At 36.5% G+C, this 22,518-nt stretch overlaps 1 protein-coding gene across 8 annotated transcripts in view; it reads right to left on the minus strand.

Moving 5' to 3' along the window:
• The window catches only part of LOC107846947 (putative vacuolar protein sorting-associated protein 13A), a gene marked incomplete at its 3' end in the record, with an annotated part of 124,821 nt that overhangs the window by 48,190 nt on the left and 54,113 nt on the right, over window positions 1–22,518 (minus strand). For all 8 annotated transcript variants that reach the window (XM_047398994.1, XM_047398993.1, XM_016691219.2 and 5 more), the window contains 2 exon segments: window positions 3,490–3,553; window positions 21,571–21,720. In XM_047398994.1, coding sequence (XP_047254950.1) covers window positions 3,490–3,553; window positions 21,571–21,720 — 214 coding nt within the window.

The following is a 22,518-nucleotide window of genomic DNA, read 5'->3' on the forward strand; positions in this document are numbered from 1 at the left end:
AAGTAAAGATGAATAGTGATCAAAATGCAGCTCAAGGGAACTATGCAGACCAGAGCAGAAAAATATTTTCAGCACCTTCAGAATTGTACCTTCCCCTAAAAGTTTGTGCCAAAATAGAAACTAGATTAGGTATTTGATGTTGGGTGTATTTATGCATTCTAGCGCTACTATTCTAGCCTATTTAGCCTTGTTTTGAGAATGATTCATGTGATTAATGGATTGAGAATGATATAAATGAGCATTTATGTGTCCAAGTATGTGTTTACAATGTTTAATGGTGGTTTCACATGAGTTTTGATTCAATTTGAGCATTTAGAGTTCAACCGAGAAAACTAGTATAACTAGCTTGAACTAGGTGTTTTTCTAGTCTATTGTGTTGGGTTCTAATGTATTTTAATGAGTTACTAAGGTTGTTATTATGTATTTATACGTGAAACAACTTAGTTATAATGTTCAAGGGTCAATTGGATCAAGAAAATAGTCAAAGCAATAAGTTAAAGCTCAATGTGAATTTAGCCTATGCTTAGCTCGTGTTTCTAGTTCATCGTTGAGGATGTTGTGTTGTTTTGAGCTCTAAATTGTTGTGTTTAATGCTATAGAATGCTTGGTTAACGGACTATGATGATATATGAAGGATTTACAAGCTTCAAATTAAGTGGAAACAACTCAAAAAGGCTTGGAATGGATCACGGAAGCACAAAACGCAGCTTGACGCCAATTTGATTACCTGAAAAGTATTGGGAGAGTGTGGGCGCGTGAGAAGGAGTCTTGGCGTATGCGACACACCAGTGGTATCAGAAGGCACCCAAAACAGTGAACCAGCGTGAAGTCGACGCGTCGCGTCGATGTACACAACGCGATAATCGATGCGGCGCATCACTGGGTTCGCAGACGACCAGAAACTGTTTCCTTGCTCAACAAGGCATGGGCTATTTCTTCCACTATAAATAGGACATTATTCAAGTTTTTTTACTTACTTTTGGACATTCTTGGAAGATATTGGAGGCTACACAACTTCTTTTTAGGGTTTTTTATCATTCTTTTATTTTAGTTTCTTTCATGGTTTGTATCATCAATCCAAGAAATTGGATGATGAATATTTCCATTAAAGGCTAAAACTCCTATCCGGAGTTAAGGACACGATCATGATTACTTTCGTTTTGAATTAAGTTTGGTAATTTGTTTATCATTATTGGTTGTTTGTTTATTCTTGTTTTAACTATTAAGGATTAGCTACTCTTAGAATACATCAATTGTCAACCTTGTGACATCGGGAGAAGGAATAGGGAGATAGAACATGGGAGTAAGCAAAGTATAGTTCTTGTTTCTTCATAAAATAAGGAATTTGAATTAGTATCTAGGATACGGATGTACTTAGATGCCTTACTTGATTCACACGTAGGATGATAGCTTTAAAGAACTTAAGTGGACTATTACATCCCCGCTCAATGATGTAATTGTAAGGTTCAACTTAGGTAAAGGATTAGAGGTTGGGAAACCATGATCATGCAATTAACCCTACGAATCAACAACCACGATAAGCAATTTAATAAATGAAGTTCAATAACGTAATATGATTGTTCGTAAGCCATAGTCCTGGATCTCTATCCTTTGATTGTCCAAAGTCATTTACTTTTCCGCATTAGTTTAGTTTCTTTTTAGTTTACAATTCTTAAACCTCCTTGTTTACTTTTTCCCAATCGTTAAACTAGAATTGGATAGGTGGCGAAAGCAAGTCTCTGAGAGATAGACACTTGGGCTTCCTTGAAGCCACTTTACTACTTGATAAGACCACGTACACTTGCATGTGTGCTTGGGTGCTGTCAGTATTCAAACTAGAAAATGGCTGACGGCACAACTGTTGTAATAGATTTCCTCCAAAGGACATAATGAAAGTCGGCTGACGGCACAACTGTTGGAATAGATTTCCTCAAGAGGACATAATGAAAGTCTATTAATGAAATGGCTGTAGAAATACAATGAGGAGGGAGAAGCTCTTTGGAGAGAGGTGATTATAGCAAAATATGGAGAGATGAGTCCATGGTGTTCAGAGAGCACTAATGAACCATATGGTGTGGGAGTTTGGAGAAAAAATTGAGATCTATGGCCTAAAATGAAAGAAAACTTGTTCATCAAGGTGGGAAATGAAAATAAAACCAAATTTTGGAATGATGTCTGGATAGACCAATCCCCTCTCAGGGAACTCTTTCCAAACTTGTTCCAAATTTGTGACAAACCTGATGCTACTGTAGGAAATTGTTGGTCAGAACAAGGCTGGGACATCTCTTTTAGAAGATCCCTTAATGATTGGGAGATAGAGAGGGTGGCAGAGCTACTAGGGAAACTAGGAGGGAGCATCAACATAAATACCTACACCAGGGACAATTCAATGGAAGCACAGCAAAGATGGTCTTTTTTCAGTCAACAGTGCATACAATGCATACAAGAGAGGGTTACAAGTTATGGATGGATGCCCTAAATATTACTGGAACTATTTTTGGAAGAGGATATACCAACAAAAGTGAAATGCTTCACTTGGCTAGTAATAAAAAGGACTTGCTTAACTCAGGAAGTACTTAAAAAAAAGGTAGATAATTGGTTCCCAAATGTTTATTGTGCAACTTGACAGGGAAACAAACAATCATCTATTTCTGCACTGTAAGTTCACTGCTCAACTCTGGAATTTACTTCTCAACATCACAACTTTGAACTGTAGAAGCATTGAGTCGCTGGATCAGGAGAGGAGGTAGCAAGAGTCAAAAGAAATGGCGGAGGTTAATACCATCATGTATATAGTGGTCAGTTTGGATGAAAAGAAATGGGAGATGTTTTGAAGATAGATCCAATTCCATTCACAAGGTTAAACGGAATTGTTTAGTATCTTTACTTTTTTGGTGTAACCAACTTTGTATAGAAGAAGTAGATCAGATTGTCGAATTAATAGGAAATTTGTAATTGACACTTTTTGGAGGTGGCCAGCATACCCTTAATGCTGAGGAATACAACTTTACCAGTTTCAAAAAAAAAAAAAAAAAGATTTCCCCAAGAGGTTTAAAAGCAGGTCTAAATGATCACACTCCCATCCGATGTTTTAAAAGCAAAAAGTGTAAACTTAAAAATACATGATCTCACCATAAAACCGTAATTCCCCAAGCTAACTTATGTTCATTTGGAACCAAAAAAAGAAATAATTCTGAAGGAGCAAGCAAGTTATATGAATAGTTAGGTAGTGTATTCACAAAAGGCTGCAAGTCCAGAACAAAGAATGTGGGAAACAAAAACTACAAGCAATAAGAGATACAATTAGTTGGAGTATATGAGACATTCCTTGTTTTTCAACACTTTTCACTCATAAAATTCTCCATATTTCTTAATCTCTCTTGTTATATTTCCCCATTACAGGAGAAACATAACTTTTTAAAGAATATGCATAACCCAGGTATATATAACTTAAAAAACTGATAAGCAACTGGATTTAAAGTCACTAACCTGATCTTGTCGAAGGCATTTCAGTTTTATCTTGTACAAGTTCACATATTTCCGGCGGCAATTTCTACCATGACAAATTAAGTACAATTACTTTCACAATTAACTTAAATCAAATCTCAACATAAAATTTAAAAGGACACGCAAAATGTCTCATCATTTATGAATAGTTGGTGTTGTGTGTCCGGCATCGATTGAGGAAATAAGTTGCATAGATAACCAAATATTTTTGGCAAATCATTTTTGGATGAAGATTTGGGTGAAGTTTAACCATGTGTTTGGCCATAGTTTTTGAAAAAAATATTTGACTTTTTAAGGAAATATGATTAATACTCATAAGTTCTAAAAACTATTAAAAATATCCATAACTATGTATTATCATATTATCATTTTATAATGAACATATTTCATGATAAAAATTAAACTCATGAATTATAAGCTCCAACATACTTATAGATAATTTCATAGATCAATGTACGAGCTACTGAAGTCTTTTCAACTCACAACGGCGCATCCAGTTTTTCTATTTACATTACTTTTAACAAGTTCTATGCAACAATATCGTTACATACTTAACAAGGTTTATTAGTCGGGTTAGTTGATAGATAGATATTAGTTTGGATTAATAAATAGTGGGGTATTTTTATAAAATATAAAAGTTTGAAGTAAAGTTCAAATTTTTAAAAGTTCCCAAATAATAGAATTTGGCCCAAATACCACTATTTTCTAGTTTTTGGGAATTTGAATTATCCGCCAAATATATTTGCCAAATAATGATAAATTCTATAGACAAACACTTATTGCCGATTTTTTTCCAAAAACTACTTGCGATATTTATGGCCAAACGAATCCATAGTCTTGAACAATCCTTACACTTCTACCTTTTGGGAAACAATGGAAAATCATTTTATGCAAACCCTAATGCTTTTACAAAAAAAAATGAAAGCCCAAATGAAAAATATCTTTAGTAAGAGTAAATACATAATTACTCCACTGATGTTGGCCGAGATTTTTAAAAAGACACCTAAACTTTAAATTTGACGTATTATCCCACGATTCTTACTTAATCCGTTGCAAACACACCATTTTGACCCTCTGCATGTGGCACGTGAAAGGGCTCGAATTTGACTTTTTTGACCAATCAAAAGTTGCCACGAGTAAAATAATTGATATATAATTTATATTCTTTTTTTTAAAAAAAATAATATTTATATATTTTATAAAATTATCCCTACCCCTCTCCGCCTCCCCCCCAACTCACCCACCCCCCCAACTCACCCACCCCTTCTTTAACTCAATTCACCATTAAAGCTTTCATTGAAGCTTTTTTTTCCTAAATCATTCATTAAACTCCATTTTACAATTAAATCATATCATTTAACTACCCACCATTTCTTCTTCAACACATTGTCACCATTAAAGCTCTTCCATTGAAGCTTTTTTTTTAAATCATATCATTTAACTATCTTTAAAACTCAATTCAATTATAAAACTTTCAATTCAATCATAAAACTACTTTTTGAAGTGATTTGAACCAAAAAAAAAAAAACAAGAATGCATGTTGATGGAGTGTGGGAAGGGGTTGGGAGGTTAGGGGGGAGATGCTGATGTGGGTGGGGGTTAAGGGGAGCTGCTGACGCGGGGGGAGGGGTGCTGGATGGGGTGGAGGAAGAAGGGGTAGGTGGGGTGTTAAATTAATTAAAAAGGAAAATTTTATTAAAAAAAATATGAAATTAAACGTAGTTGACACATGGCGCGTGTCTTCACTCACTTTGTTGTGACTGAGATTCAACGAAAAATGGTGCGTTTGCAATGAAATAAAGAAGAATCGTGGGGTAATAGGTCGATGTTAAAAGTTGCATGTCCGTAGTTGTATCCATACGAGAAGAACCTAAAGCTATTGCCCAAAACAAGGTAAGATCCCCAACTCACTCAATCAAGAAGCTTATTAAAATATAATAAGAAGTTAGAACAACTAGGAAATAAACCCTTATGAACTAAGCAACTAATCAAATAACAGCAATAACAAGACTCCAAAATTACAAGTAAAAGAAAATAGGTAAACACTAGATTCATTGCAGCACGAACAGTAACTTTCTCTTCCCTCTGCTACATCAGCTCTCAGACTTGAAAAAGATTTGTTGTTTTTCTTCTTTCATGAGAAAAAACACACCAAAAGAATATATATACATTCAATGGAGAGAAATTCATCCCCTAAATCTTCTTAGGAGATAAAAGCTCTAAAAGTATCAAGGCACATACATCTATCACAGTACTCCATAACGTCAAAATAATATAATATTATATGTAAGCCATACATTGGTACAGCTAAATCACCACCTACATTCTATGTTCAGATTTGTACATGTTGTTCAGAATCAAACACCAGACAAGTCTGGGCACAAGGACGACAGTTGAATAAGACAATGCAAAATGATTAGTGCCTTCGACGTCCTTTTCATACATGAAACATCCATTACAAATGCTAATACCTCTGTTGATCCGGTGGGATGCGATGGGGTTTTGGGGATACAAATAAGAAAAATTTCAAAATATTAATTTTGTAAATTGTATTATGTAAAGACATATTTCAAAGTCGCGATCATGGTAACTATGCCATCTACTTAGGCATTTCCAAAAATCATGGAAGGTCAAAGAGTACTAGGGTTGTCAGATCTAGATAAAATTTTATACCGTTCGCTCCTAAGGGTCTAGCTCACCAATTAAATATTTAATCCTTTCAATTTGCCAAGGAGCTGAACAATACTTTCAATCTACAAATCTTCGCAATCCCTCCAAAAAGTTAAGGATACTGGCGAAAGAAGATATAGGGACCGTTTGGATAGGCTGAAAAAAAGTGGCTTTTAAAAAATTCTTTAAAAGTGCTTTTGAAAGTGCTGAACTTATTTTTAAAATTAAGCAGTTACGTGTTTGGATAAAAGTGTTGAAACTGAAAAAAAGTTATTAATGTGTTTGGTAAACAATTGCTTTTAAGCACTTTTTTTGGGTCAAAATGTCTGAAATATCCTTAAAGTTGTTAACAATAGATAGAGTTGATTATTATTAATTTTTATTTCTAAATTGATTCAAATAAAAATTAATATATATATTCTTGAATGACTATTAATTTATGCGCTAAAAAATCCTTTTTTTTTGTTAAAAGACTTCAAATCATCTAGCAAAATATATATGTTACTAATCATTATAATTACATTAATAGATAAATAGTTGATCACAAATGATACTATTTATTTGATAAAACAAACTCTTAATTAGAAAATATATTACTCGTTGATTGAGTAATCACTCACTATTAAAATATTGGTGAATATGAATGTTGCGTCGTGAAATATAGAATGATCATTCACTAATCGTCCATGAAGTTGTATATCTTCAATGAGTATTCTACATATATTTTGGTTGGTGAGTTATTTTTTTATTAGAGAAATTAATATGTTGTACAATAATAATTGTCCAAATTTAAAAGAATATATTAAAGAAGGAGAATAATATATAAACATTCATATTTCATAAATTAGAAGTTTCATATAAAAGAAGTATTAATATAGCTATAGTTAAATTCTTCATAAATACAAAAAGTGAAAATATTCAATTAATACAAGCATTAAGCATTACAAATATCATTAGCAATTTTTAACTTAAAATAAGCCCATCCAAACACCCAAAAAATGAAATTTCGTTCAAATACTATTTTTTCCTAGTATTTGAGAATTTGAATTATTTGCCAAAAATAGTTACCAAATAATGACAAATTATATGGCCAAATATTATATGTAAATTTTTTTCCAAAAAATTACTTAAAAAATTTACGATCAAACGGTTCCTAAACATTAATTAATAGAGATATTAAGGTAAAATAATCATATAATAATTATTTTTTTAATGAGTATCATGTCAAAATGTGATAAGTTAAAGCCAAACGGAAGAAATGCTATTTTGTCATGATGTTTTCTTATGCTAAGAAAAACTGATAATAAGCACTCACACAAGTTCCACTTTTTTTAACAAAAAATAAAAAATTTTGAGGGATAATGTCTTTTAGTAGGTTAAAACACTGGTTTACAAGCCCCCAAAAAATAAGTACTCAATGAGGTGCTTTAAAAAAGTGGCTTATTAAAAGCAAATTTTAACTTAAAATTGCCAAACACTTAAAAAGGTTAAAAATAGCTTAAAAGCTATTTTTAACTTAAAATAAGCCCATCCAAACACCCACACAGTCGCATCGTCTGTGAACCAAGAAGTCCATATGCCATATGTCACCTGTTCTACAGTTTCCAGAATGACTTGAATAATCATCAATTATGACTTGAATAATCATCGATTATTCAATGCCAGTCTTCTTCCTTTATAACTTTTATGCCAGTCCTGATCAAACAAATAACCTTGTCCCATTCCATCCCACACAAAGCTAATCCAGTATTTCCATTGCTTCCTTTGCATTACGCAACACTCTTATCACCAGTGTAGAAGGGAGATAAAGGGTCTTGTTTCACCATCTTTGTTGGAATAGGATGTTGTCATAGATAAGGTAGGCACAGGCATGCATTCATATGTCTTGAGCATGTACCAGTTAATGTTTCTTCATTTCCTGGATTTTTTGATAATATTTGTTAACTCTTTTCTTAAACTTCAAAACATCGTTCCCCTTCTCAATGTCTCTTGAATGCTCATCAGCACCAAGTAGTCAACAAGCCATAATTCACCTGCTAGTTAGATGATTAAGCGCTTTTTGAAGAGCACCATATTTTTGTTTAGATTCTCTATCTTTCCTTACCACTTGTAGATCGTGATCGATACAACTATTACTTTATCTGACAAAATAATCAGACACAACAATAAGAATTTTCATTCTAATGAAATTTGACTAACAAATTTTAAACAAAAAAGATTTACTCTTAAATATATGATCTTCACGTTTAGAAGTAACTTCTTGTTTCCTTCATTCATGTAACATATATTCAACAGTCACATATATTTATGGTCAATGTGTATGGAAAAGCATCAGGACACTAGGATGATTTTAGAGGCAAAACATACTTCAAGTTGGGGGATGGTAGAAAGATTAACTTTTGGCATGATGCTTGGTTGGGACATACTCCTCTCAAGTTGGCTTCTCCTCCCTTTTTTCCGTGCCAGCCAACCAGAGTCGCTCAGTGTCTGATGTCCACACTAACTCTGGATGGAACATTCTTTTCAAAAGGAACTGTAATGACTAGGAATTAGAAAGGGCGTGCATCTAGCTCTAACAAATAGGAATTGATTCACCAAATGCAGACAAGAAAGATATTTTTTGTTGGAAAGGCAGGAAAGATGGTATCTTTTCAGTCAAGTCATGCTACACTTTTGCTCAATTATAGAATTCAACATCAATTTAGCTTTGGGAAAACATTTGGTAAAATTCTGCTACTTACAAAGTTTAGATCTTCACTTGGTTAGTAAGAAAAATGCATGTCTCACACAGCCTAATTTGCAGCAGATGCTCTTTACGAGAAGAGCAACTAGAGGACACAACTATTTCTGCATTCCAAAATTACTGCTCAATCGTGCACATGGTTTTTTAACATTTGGAACAAAGATGGCAATGCCTAGGGATGCACGGGAACTTTCACAAAGTTCGCACAAGAGAAGAGTGAGAGGCATACATTCAAGACTCTGAAAGGCAAACCCAGCAACAATTTAGTGGGTCATCTGGAGAGAGAAACTCCAGAATTACTGCAAATGTAGCTGGTCTTAAATTTCATTGTTTTTCTTTGCTTTCTGTCTAGAGCAACATGGTAAGCGTGCATGATACTCATGATGTTGAGGCCATGATTGACCTTATTAGTTCATTACACTACTTGTAAGATCTTTTAATGTACTCTGTTGTCCGTGACAGCATATCCTTGATGCAGGTGCTTATATAAGAGCCTACCTTATCAATTTTTAAAAAAAAAATGGCACCTTTCGATGCAGAAACAAGGTAAGGTTCATAGAATCCCATTAAGGATTGTAAAGGACCACAGTTTTGGTTTCTTTCATTTTACACTCCTGCTCACCTGTACACAATTCTCAGCACACTTTTTGTTAAGGAACCTCTACAGCACTCTCTAAGGACTCGTTTGGTACGAGGTATAAGGAATGACTAATACTGGGATTAATATTAGGATGATTCTATTCCATGTTTCGTTGGGATAAAATCGCGGGATAACTTATCCCGAGATTGTAGTATTATTTTTATCTCACACTGAGGGTGGATAATTAATCCCAGGGTAACTTGTTCCCCAACCAAACAAGCCCTTAGTAGTGTTCTATTAATATTTATAATCATTACCTTTATTAAAAAAAAAAAAATGATATGGCACCTTTTTTTTGAAATTGGTAATGTTGTATTTCTCAGCATAGGATATGTTGGAGACCTCCAAAAAGAGATCACAGAGAGTAGCAAATCTAATTACAAGGAACCTAGCATATCACCTGGAAACTAGTTGCCAACCTTTCCTCTACAGTACCTCGAGTCAGGCAAGCCCTCTTAGCCACCAACCATACAAAACATTTGACCTTGTTTGGTGCTTGATTTGTCCATATTTGTTTCCATCTAGCCAATCTGAGAGCTTGATGAGTTCCAAGTTCCTTTTTGTAGAGCCTGTTGACTGTGAAGCTTCCATCCTCTGAATGTTTCCATAAGATTGTGTGCATCTTTGCCTCAAAACCTTTAAATTCATTGACCGTAACAGTTGTTCCACCCGATCTATTTCCCAATCATTTAGATTCCTCCTGAAAGCTATATCCAACCATTTGACCAACTTTCTCCCAAAGTGACTTCAGTATTGCTGCAAAAAGAAAACAAGTTAGGAAAAGTGTGCATTAAGGTCTCCTGTCCGGCCCAAACATCTTTCCAAAATAGGATTTTAGCTTCATTTCCTATTTTCGATTTGATGTTTCTGGCAAGTTTAGTCCAGAGGGACCTTATTGATCTCCAAGCAGAAACTCCATAGGGATTAGTAACTTCTTTTGTACACCATTGGGAGTCTTGACCATATTTATGTTGTATGAATATTTTCCAGAGAGCCTGATCCTCCTCCCCACATCTCCACAGCCATTTCATCAAGAGAGACTCATTGTGGATTCTTAAATTCTTAATTCCAAGACCACCTGAGAGTCTAGGTAATTGTATTGTTTTCCAGTTTACCAAGTAGTAACTTTTCCCTCCCTTGTTTCCAAACCACGGAAATTCTCTTCTGAGCTTGTATAACTTCTCCCTTACCTTTTGGGTAAAGGAAACAAAGACATAATATAAGTGGGAAGTGAGTCCAATACTGCGTTTATTACAGTATGTATGCCCCCAAGTGACAAATATTGCGATTTCCATATGGCTAGTTTCTTTTCTGTCCTCCGTATTATATCATCCTATATCCTCAGTTCTTTGTGTTTGCTACCCAAAGGCATTCCCAAGTAGGTTATTGGGAATTTGTCGATCCTGCACTCTAAAACGTTGGCAAGTCTTTGCATCTGTGCTACTTCTTTAATAGGGAATAAACTACTCTTTCTCCAATTGACTTTGAGGCCAGAAACAGATTCAAAAATCAACAAAACTACTCTGATAAATCTGATTTGCTCTTCTTTTGCCACCCAAAATATCACAGTGTCATCAGTATAGAGTAATTAGCAAATCTCCATATTCGCCCCCGCTCTGTTGCTGACTTCAAATCCCCTTATCTATCTGTTTTGAGTAGCCACCAGCAGCATGTTGTTAATTCCTTCCATGACTAGTAGTAATAAGAATGGGGAGAGAGGATCTCCTTGCCTTAAGCCTTAAGCCCTTTTTAGAAGAGAAAAAACCCACAGGTTCTCCATTGACCAAAATGGAGAACCTGACAGTTTTAATACAAAATCTTATCCATTTTAACCATTTATTTCCAAATCCCATTTATCTTAAGATGCTAAGTAGAAATCCCCAATTCACATGATCATGTCCTTTCAAGATCAAGCTTACACATTATACCTGCAACCTATCCTCTCATCCTGGTGTCCATGCATTCATTAGCTATTAGGGCAGCATCCATAATCTGCCTACCTTTGATAAATGTCATTTACTAACTTGTTCACCACCTGTTTAAGCCTTTCAGCTAGTACCTTAGCTATAATCTTGTATAGCCCACTAATTAGACTTATTGGTCTGAAGTCTCTCACTGATGTAGCTCCATTTTTCTTTGGGATAAGTGCCACAAAAGTGGCATTGATACTTTTCTCAAAAACTTGAAACTCAAGGAAGTGATTCGTAGTTTTCATGATGTCTTCTTTCATAACAGGCCAAAATTCATTGTAAAAGCTCATTGGAAACCATCAGTGGTGCCTTGTCACTAACACAGAGACTAATACCTTGTAAGACTTCTTCCTCCTGAAACTGTAGTTGCATCCAAATTTGTTCCTCCAGGTTTATGCTTGTGAAATCTTGTAGGTTAAGATTAGGTCTCCATGTCTATCTCTTTATACAGGTTCTGATAGTACTCTTGGACTGTTGTTTTGATCGCATCTGGATCAGTAACAGTAATTCCCTCCTCCTCAATTTTGTCAATGGTATTAAAACACTTATGTGTTGTGGCCATTCGATGAAAGTACTTTATGGTTCTTGTCCCCATTCTTCAACCAACCATTGGACTCTAGACCTCTGTCTCTATTGTATCTCCTCGTTCTTGACTACCTCCTCAAACTCCATTTCTGGTTGAGCCTTTTGCAGTAATTCATCATCTGTTAACGCTCTTTGTTCCATGATCGTTTCTAATCCAGATATTTGGTTCAAGATGTCCTCCCTCCTTTGTCTCCAGTTGTTCCCGTGCTCCTTTCCCCGCTCCTTCAATATCCCTTTTAAGAGTTTCAATTTAGATGTCAGGATATAAGCCAAACTGCCAGGATGCATTGAAAGAAACCCAACATTCCTTTACTTTTTCTCTCTAAAACCATCCACCACTATTCAAATTTAAAATATGATTTCTTGAAATCCAAATCTCCACGTGTTAACATAGTGAGATTGTGATCTGACCCCTCTTTTAGAGGGTAGTGATTGTTTGATGTGCAAAAATTTTTCCTCCCATTAAGATAAGTACAAGAACCTGTCGATTCTGGAGGCACTCTCATGATTATCGCTTCTTCTCCAAGTGTATGACCCTCCAAATAAAAGAGGGTCAACTAGCTCCATATCATTGATCCAATCTGAAAATTCAGGCTGCATTTGTTTTTTTTTAAGATTCAGACGTCTGAATCTAAATGCACATCTGAATAATTAAGATGTTGTCTCTAGATCTGAAAACTGAATGATTAAGACTGTTTTTCAACATTTGAATGTGCAAAATAAATTTATTTGTATATATAATAAAATAAAAAATTACAATTCAAACAAAAAACTAATTATATATCAGAAAAGTATGCAATTTAATATAGTAAAATTATTATTTGATTGAAAAAAAATATTTATGTTTGTTAGTGATAGTGGAGATGGTTTATAATGGTGATTGCGGTTACAATGATTGATGTTACTGATTAGTAATGTTGGTGGTAATAGTTGTGATGGTTGGTATTTTAGTGACTATTATGATGGTGGTGGTTGATACAGGTGATGGTTGTGATGTGACGTTGCTTGATGTTACCAGTTGAAAGTGTTGATTGTGATGACTGAAAAATGAATGAATGATGGTTGACGATGTGTTGGTGTTAGTTGGAGATGCTGATAGTTGTGATGGTGGAGATGGTTGTTAGTAGAGATAAATAGTAGCGATGGTAGTGGCTGAAGTTATAATAGAGGTGGAATTACTAGTGATAATGGTGGTGGCGGCCGAAGAATGTGTGGAGGTTGTGATGTATTAGTGGTAGTTAGCGGTGATGTTAGTTGTGATAGATGAGTTGATTGATAGTAGGGATTGGCCGGTAGTGGTTGATGATGGTGGTGCTGTTGACGACGGTGGTAGCAGTGAATATAATAAGAATAATAAAAGCAGTAAGTGTGGTAACAATTGACAATAGTAGTTGGTAGCTATATTTGTTGTCGATGGTGGTTGTGATGGTGGAGGTGGTTGGTGGTGGTTGACATTGGTGGCGGTGGCAGAGGTGGTTAGTGGTGGTGACTGATAATTATGAATAGAGTGATGGTGAATATTATCCAACACCACAATACCTCTTTAGACTTGATTCTAGATCTGAATGATTAAGACCTATTAAGAGCTAAAATCTTAATAAAAAACAAACGCACTTAATGGTCTGAAGTCTGAACCATTTAGATTCAGACCTCCATGAAGTGCAAACAAATGAGCCCTCAGCCATGGAACCACTAATTCTTTGGCAATTTGTTCTCTCCTCTAGGTATCTTGTGATGTTGAAGTCACCACATAATACCCATGGTCTATCACAAAGACTTCAAACAGCTGCTAGCTCCCAACGCAGTTCCTTCTTTCTACTCTCTTTCAATCTGCATAAATGGCACTTAAATACCAGGTCATATCTTGTTCTAAGACCTCAAACCTGCAAGTGAGCATCTGGTTCCCACTATCTAACAATTTTCTCTTCCATAATCTTTTGTCCCAAAGCATTACTACCCCTCCACTCCTCCCAATAGCCTCTATGTGAACTTTCCCCAACCATCTATTGTTCCAGATATATTGGTAAAAGTTTGATTCGTTCCCAGTTAACTTAGTTTCAACCAACACGTGACTGTCGGCCCCCATCAAAGAATCAGATTTCTCACAATTCTTCTTCTGCTCTCCCCGTTTAACCCCCTTACATTCCAAGATAATATTTTAGTTTTCACGAGAAAACTTCTTGAGATATTCTCCCTCTTGCCCTTGGCTCTCCTTCTTTGAATTTCATGTCGAAAGCCAAATTTCAGATTTCCTTAGGGACTACTCCTTCTTTGAATTTCATGTCGAAAGCCAAATTTCAGATTTCCTTAGGGACTACTACTTTATGAATTTCCTGCTTCCCTTCCCCCTTTTGTTTTTGTACATCTCTCTCCTTTGGTCAATTTTGAAAAGAAGTTCATAGGCCATCTCCTCACACCCCTCAAAAGTTGCCCCAAACTTTTTCCCTAATTTGATCACATTCGAGTGTGTTCACAATGTTGTTTTCTCCTTCGTTGCCTCCTCGTTGATTGGCTCGTCCACTTGTAATGGCTCTATGTCATTAAAATTCATCATCTGCTTAGGATGTGTTCCGCATGGGTATCTTCCCCCTCCCAAAGTTGAATTTCAAAGAAACTACTCCCAATTATTTCCTTCTCCCCCTATGGATTTTGGCTCTCCATGTACTGTACCAGGCTCCCCCTCTCTCTCTCTGATTCTCCTCCGTGATTCTGATTCATTCAAGTTCATCAGCAAAGATGAGGAAATCTTGATTATCGACTGTGTTTTTTTGTTGACTATGAATGTACTCTGTAAAAGGCTCAACAGTTTTTATTTTTGTAGGCTGTGAAAAATTGGGATTAAAACAAGGCCCAATTTTTTGTCCATCTAACTCCATTGACTTGTATAAATCTTTGGGCAGCAAGATTTTAAGTCCAGTCGTACCAGGTGTCACTTCCGACCCCACTCTTACGGACCCACTCTCACATGCCACACTCTTGGCTCTACCCCACTTATCTTCCACCTGTCCCTCCTCAATATCCAACGGATATTCCCCAGCCCTTCTTTTTCCTGTTTCATACTTTGTTTCTTTCATCTTCAGAGATCCAGCCAGAATGTCTACCTCCTTCCAGCTCGTCCCCTTCTTCTCGGTGAACGAGCTTGCTACCTTTGACCTTTTTGTATCTTGCCGAAGCCTCTAGCCAAATCGGTAGAGAAAACACTGTCACCGTCGGCAACTTCTACGAATCGTGGGATGTCCTCGAGACGTCCCTTCACCTTTGATGCGAGCCCATCTCAAGTGGTTCCTGAGTAGTCTCTTCTTCTGTTTCTAACCATCGACCACACTCGTCCCCTATTTGCTTCATCACTTTTTCCGACCAAAGCTGAAGGGGGAGTCCGAGGGCTCTTATCTAAAACCAGTCAAACTTGACCTGTGTCGGGTAAGCCCCTACTATTGGAGACCACCATTCAAGCTTCAAGCTTCTGCCCTATCTCTTCCCGCTTCCTCCCAGGATGTGTTCTGCGATCTGATGAGACTGAAATTCGAACAAAAATTGAATTCCATTTAGATCAAAGATCTGGAGGTTATGGACCCCTTTCCACATCTGTTTTGCCCATCTCCTGACGTCGTTCTGTGTTGGCATCTCGTCGCTCTCCGGAAAGCACCCCACTAGGCATCTCTTGAGGATTCCATTACTCCAATTGTGACTGCAAGCTTCAGAAAATTCAAGAGGATCCTCTTCTTGCTACATCTCTTGTTCCTTAGGTGCACTAATTTCTTTCTTCTGAGAAAAGCTTCTTTGCAATTTCTTTCTTCTTCTGTGAAATTAGGTGCACTAATTTACTCGGCATTTAATGAACTCTCTGCCTTTGGTCTATTTATGAAGCCTTCAATCTTTTTCAAGAGCCCCAGCCACCCCTCGTTAAATTTGTTCTCTGGCAAAATGATTACTGTTCTGGATATACCATTAACTTAACTGCTATCATTGATATGAATCTTCCATATTTATTGAACTTCAAAGAGAATTATAAATAAGTAACCAGATCTCTGCCTCTCCAAGATTTGAAAGTTTTCCCCCTCACATCTGAAGCATCCCTCAGCCTCTTGACTAACCATCCCAAAGTTCAGCCTCTTGACTAACCATCCCAAAGTTGCTCTACTGTGAATCATCCTTCGCAAGTGGAGCTTTGAGCTCTCCACCCAGTCAAACCAAGTACTACTAGATGTCTTTCTCTGTGTTATGTCATAAGATTTACCACCCAATCTAAAATAAATACGATTCTCCATTATAAGAGAAAAGGTTAAGAAATGAAAAATGAGAGAAACTGCGCTCCGGTGATCAAATACCACTGGAGAAGGTTGTCTGAAGGCCCCGAGGGACCTAAAAGCCCTACCTAGGAACTCGTGTCTGAGAGCATTTCATGGCTAGCAGTTAGTGCTAAAAAAAATGATATGGCACCTTTGTAACCTAAATGAAGAAAGCAAATTGATGATGTCATTTTACTTGAGAAACAAGAACTTCTGATCCTAAAAATTGGATAGATAGGTCAAGTAGATTACTATCCAACTTTTGGCTGCAATTTCAAGCTGAGATTATAATCTGCGCTATGTAATAGAGTAATCCGTGAGACCAATTAGAATTTTGATCTCCTAAACATTGTTGCTCCAGTTGTCGAAACATCTGTCCTTCCTTTCTCACCGTATAGTCCACCAAATGCAGGCAGGAAATCCTCCATCTATCTCTGTTTCTAGCACCAAATCCATCTTCCTCCCAACTGAAAAGAGTATCATCAATCTTACTTGGCATTATCCATTAGATGCCTCTGAGATGGAAGATAATCTGCCACAGTTGGACAGTGACTTTACAGTGTAGGAAGAGATGTTTAATTGTTTCAGCATCCTTTCCACATAAAAAACATCTATTGCACAGGAGTTCCCCTCTTTGCCACATTATCAAGAATCAAAACAGCCTCATTAGCTAAATGCCAAGTGAAGCATGCCACTCTGTGTGGCACTTTGGCTTTCCAAATGAGCTCCCAAGACCACTTAATAATCTGAGCTCCAGTTCGGTTTGTCAATTTGTATCCCTATTTAACCTTATATATGCCTTTGCTATGCCCATTCCACCATAAGCAGTCATCTCATCTCTGTAGTCCTTGAAAGTTCTCCAAAAACTTGTACAATTCAGTCACTCTTGGAATTTCCCAATCATTCAAATGTCTTCTGAGAACCAAATCCCAGCCTTCTTATGTCCACATTTCAGCGACTGTCTTGTGTTGATGTTGAACCAAAGCAAAAATGTCAGGAAATAGGCCTAGTAAACCATAAGGATTCATCCATTTGTCTAACCAAAAAAGAGTCTTGTCGCCATTGTGTACCTTGATAGTAGATTGACTTTTAAGGAATGGTCAGAAGGGTCTGATGGATCTCCAAAGACTTAACATAAGCGGTAGTAACTTCTTTGGTTACCCAATTGTCTAGCTCCCCATACTTGTTCTTGATGACATTACACCATAAAGCTTAAGCCTCCTGCGGGTATCTCCATAGTCATTTCACCTTAAGAGCTTTGCTTTGTTTCTTAAGGTTCTTGATGCCTAATCCACCTGCAAATTTACTTCTAATAATATTCCTCTATTTGGCCAGGTGGTAACCTTTCGTCACATTTCTCCAAAATTCATTTCCAGATATCTTGGGAAAATGGTTTTCCCAGGACCCCACGCATAGCGGGAGCTTTAGTGCATCTGCCTGCCTTTTTTGGTTTCCAGATATCTATGGAGATATCTATGGATCTGACTTTGCTCCCAAAGGCATGAGAAGATATATTGATGGTAATGTAAATGTGCCCACCAGTCCCAGAATCTGTGACAGGTGCTTTGGGGAACAAATTAATTGGAAAAAAGGTAACTCCTATTCCAATATATGTGTAGACCAAAAATGGCTTCAAAATAAACAGTATCAACCTCACTATTAGCAATTATTCCTCCTCAGCACCAGAAAAGATTAGCACACATCTTCAAACATTCTAAAACCTCTTGTTCTTCAAAATTAGCTTGTAATGCCTCCTTTTCAACATCTGTGATAGTTGGGTGGTTGCCAATATTTTCAGTGGGTCTCCGTTCTTTAGCTTCTTGAAGAAAAAAATGATCTCCTCTTTGATTCTGTTAGGTTTAGTTATTGTCTCTTCCTGTACTACAAGTTGATCAATGTGATTATATTTGTTATGAGGATTAGAAGTCCAGCGTAAAAATTTGGTGTTTCTATTATGGATGCATGAAAGACAAATTAATTAAGTATTTAATTAAATTTTAAGTTGTTTTAATAATTTCATGAGGATTAGGGTTAGTTATAGTTATTAGTTTGGAATAGGGATTTATGTTCCCTACTTTCATAAGGATTAGACTATCGATGTACTATGACTCCTATTTAAAGGGGTTTTTAAAGAATAAATCAATAAGCAGTATTGCAGCAAAAAGCAAGAGATAAGAGTTCTCTCTTCCATTGAACTCTAAGGTTTCAGTTTCCCTTTAATAAGCTAAAGAGATTGGAATTCTCTCTTCCATTGAACACTTAGGTTATAGCCTCCCTTTAATGAGCTAAATTTATATATATCGCCTTGTGATTCGATCCTTCTCTAAAAATCCTAACAATTTGGCATCAGAGCCTAACAGAATGGACGATGAGATCAATTCCGGATATCAGAAAGAATGTGCGATTACAGAAACCCTAATGGACTCAAAAATTACAGCAATGGAACAAAACCTCGGTGAAAAAATTGTCCAAAGTCACCCAAGAACAATTGTCTAGATTGAGAATCGACTCAACAAAACCAGCAACCCACAGACCTGAGTCGAGTAGCGCCCCGATTACAGAAGATCAACAATCCTCCTATTAAAGGCAACACTGCCTCTTCAACTGGTCGATCAATATCATCCAACAAGTGGTACTCATTCGTCATACCAAGGTATGCAAAGATGAATTTTCCTATTTATACGACACCAACGACCCGTTAATTTGGCCATATCGTTGTGAACAATTTTTTGAAAATCAACATACAACGGAAGTGAGAAAGGTTGGAGTGCCTGGTTTTCACATGTTGGGAAAAACACAAGTTTGGTATTATCAGTTTAAACTGACAAAGGGCCCAATGAGCTGGACAGAATTTCAGAAACGTTTTCAACGATTTGGACCTCCTGAAAATAGCAACATGGTGGGCGAATTAGTCACACTTTGGCGAACTAGTACAGTTGAAATTTATCAACTTCACTTTCAAGAAGTGTTGGCCAGGGCTGGAACTGGATGATTCAGGAAGTTCTGCATGACCGCCCTAAAAATCAAGCTTGAGGACAAACTCTTTCAACGTGAGGGGAGTAATATTATGAATGCATGAAAGCCAAATTTAATTATATTTTAAGTTGTTTAATAATTTCATAAGGATTAGGGTTCATTATAATTATTAGTTTAGAATAGGGTTTTTTGTTTCCTACTTTCATAACGATTACACTACCGATGTAATATGACTCCTATTTAAAGGGATTTTGAAAGAATAAATCAATAAGTCGTATTTCGGCAAAGAGCAAGAGATAAGAATTCTCTCTTCCATTGAACTCTAAGATTTCGGTCTCCCTTTAACGAGCTAAAGAGATTGGAGTTCTCTCTTCCATTGAACTCTAAGGTTTCAACCTCCCTTTAATGAGCTGAATTTATATATATCGCCTTGTGACTTGATCCTTCCCTAAAGATCCTACCAGTTTCTGTCCCCCTTCTTTAGCCATAAAGCCATTAATCTCCGTCTCCAGGCCGCTTCTTCATTCGTCACACCCTTCATGTTCCATGCACAAATTGTCTCTCTTAGCAATTTCCTCCTCTGTCAATGCTCTATTCTCCAAACAAGAGTCTAGTTCAGCCATCTGGTTAAGTAGTTTATTCTTTTGAAGCTTCAGATTCCCCTACTCACTCCTTCTCCGTTCTTTCAACTTCCCTTTGAGAGCTTTGAGTTTCCAGGCTAGAATGTAATTTGGTTTCCCAGATGAGGCAAAATCATTCGACCAGTTATTAACTCTATCAACAAAACCTTCTGAGTTTAACCACCAATTTTCAAACTTAAAATATGACTTGGATTGTTCCCAAAGTCTACAAAAGAGAGCAATTGGAACATGATCTGAAATCATTCCTCTAAAGCATTTTCTATTGTCCATAGAAACATTTATTAATATATGCACAAATAAAAATGTATAACATATTACAAGAAAGAGCAGAATAAGAATAAAATGGCACAAGTACAACAACAACATCATACCAAGTGTAATCCCATATGTGGATCTGGGGAGAGTAGAGTACGCGCAGACCTTACCCCTACACCTTGGGAGGTAGAGAGATTGCTTCCGATAGACCCAACCCAAGTACAAACTATGGGTAAAGATAATTTTATGCAATGACTGTATCTCTATTTCCCCAACCAAAGAACCACAAACAAAATGGAAAAATGGAACAAAAGGGAACATCATAGTTTAAGGAACTGCCTAAGCAACTAACCACTAGGTAGAGTCGCTACTCCTAAACACCAAGAAATTTTGAGAATGCTACACTGTTCTGACAGACGAGTGTATCACTGGCATCTAAGTTACTCGGACTCTTCACTTTCAGTGCCGCACCCGTGTCTACACGACATGTGGTGTGGATGTGGGTGTGGGTGTGGAATCCATACCCAATCTGGTCACTGATTTTGGGTACTTTAACCAAAATCAACAGAGGATGTCTGGACGGATTTAGTGATATTTGTAATCAACATAAAAGCTAAGGTGAAACTGAAAAAAAATGAAATAGCTTGTATATTGAAATTTCTACGTTACTGCATATCTTTTTTGAAATACCTTGTCTATTGAAATTTCTACGTTACTGCATCTCCTTTTTATCTCCTTTCACGATTTTCCTCTTGATCAATATTTTCTCCAAGAGTTTTCCACAAAATATCCCATAATATAGGTTGTATAACTCTATTGTTAGATATTTGGATTATTTTCAGCCGAATCTCCGCACCTATATCATATCTTGAATCTTAAAATATACATCATGAAGGATTCGACCTCTAGATCCGCACACGTATCGGACATACACGCCCGAGTCCAAGCAACTCAAACTGGCATTGACTTTTTCATCACATTAATGACATACCTAATTCCATCCAACACAGGTGGCACATGTATGCCAAGACAAAAAAGACAGGCCAAGGTATCAAAAATCATTAAACTTCAGCCGGCTGGTGAATACGTTTCCTTTTTAATAATGAGTAGCAGGAGAATTTGAGTTTCAACCTTCACAAAGTGCAAACAAGCATGAAACTGAAACGAATATGAAGAATTGAAATGCCAAATAATTCTGTACCAGACTTAAAGCTAATAAAAAAACAAAAAAGCAAGTCCTCCAAATGCTTCCCTATGTCGATTGGGGAAAAGTTTCTTGAGAAGATCAACTTACAGCCTCTCTCCGAGGTACTTCCAAGAAGTTCTCCTCAACCTCTGTTGAACATCCAGTAAAACAGATTGTTGTGCATACTTCCACCATGCTATTTGCCAGCCTTTAATCTTTTTACCTAAAGGACTCCACCAAGGACGAAATCGTCCATACCTACATTGCACAGACAATAGAACCACTTACAAGAACATCAACATTCAGAAAGGACAATCTTTACTGATGCATCTGATGGATATTTACCAAAAAAGTAAGAAAGAAAAGGACGATGAACAGGAAAAACAGTCTTAAACTAAATATAGAACGAAACACAAAGATGTATTAAAGCAGATATTCAAAACCATTATAGGATAAATTAACATATTCATTGATATATTGGAGGAGAACCACTGTATCCAAGTAGTTTCGAGTTCATTGATGAAAGGATGTGATTCATCGAGAACCATGTGTTGACATCCCAATACTAAGCCATGCAATACAAGGAACATTGAGTGTGACAAGCCAAGGAGTACTTTTAATGAGGAGCATCACTTCCTATATCTTGCACATAAATAAGAGGGAGTTAAGTTTAACTGAAACAAGCTGACTACATATATACAGCTGCATGTTTTACTCGATAAATTTTGCTTAACTTACAAATGAGAGCACCTCAGTCTTCCTTGTTTCAGTCCATGAGCATATAGAAGCAGTGTTCAATACTAATAGAGAGGGGATACTGTTCCCAGCATCAAGCTGTTTTTTAATATCTTCAATTTTTTGTGGAGCGCAAAATCTATACTGTCCGAGCATTGTTGAGCTTTCTGGAGAATAATATTTCTGTATAGCTCAGTTATAACTTATGACATGTATAAGTTACATGTACTAGGGATTTACCCCTTTCTGTTTGGGAGAAATATAAGATGAATATTATTGAAGTGTTGTAACTACATTATTACACTGCAAACCCTATTTATG

The sequence above is a fragment of the Capsicum annuum genome, chromosome 11, assembly GCF_002878395.1.
Source record: "Capsicum annuum cultivar UCD-10X-F1 chromosome 11, UCD10Xv1.1, whole genome shotgun sequence".
NCBI classification, from domain to species: Eukaryota; Viridiplantae; Streptophyta; class Magnoliopsida; order Solanales; family Solanaceae; genus Capsicum; species Capsicum annuum.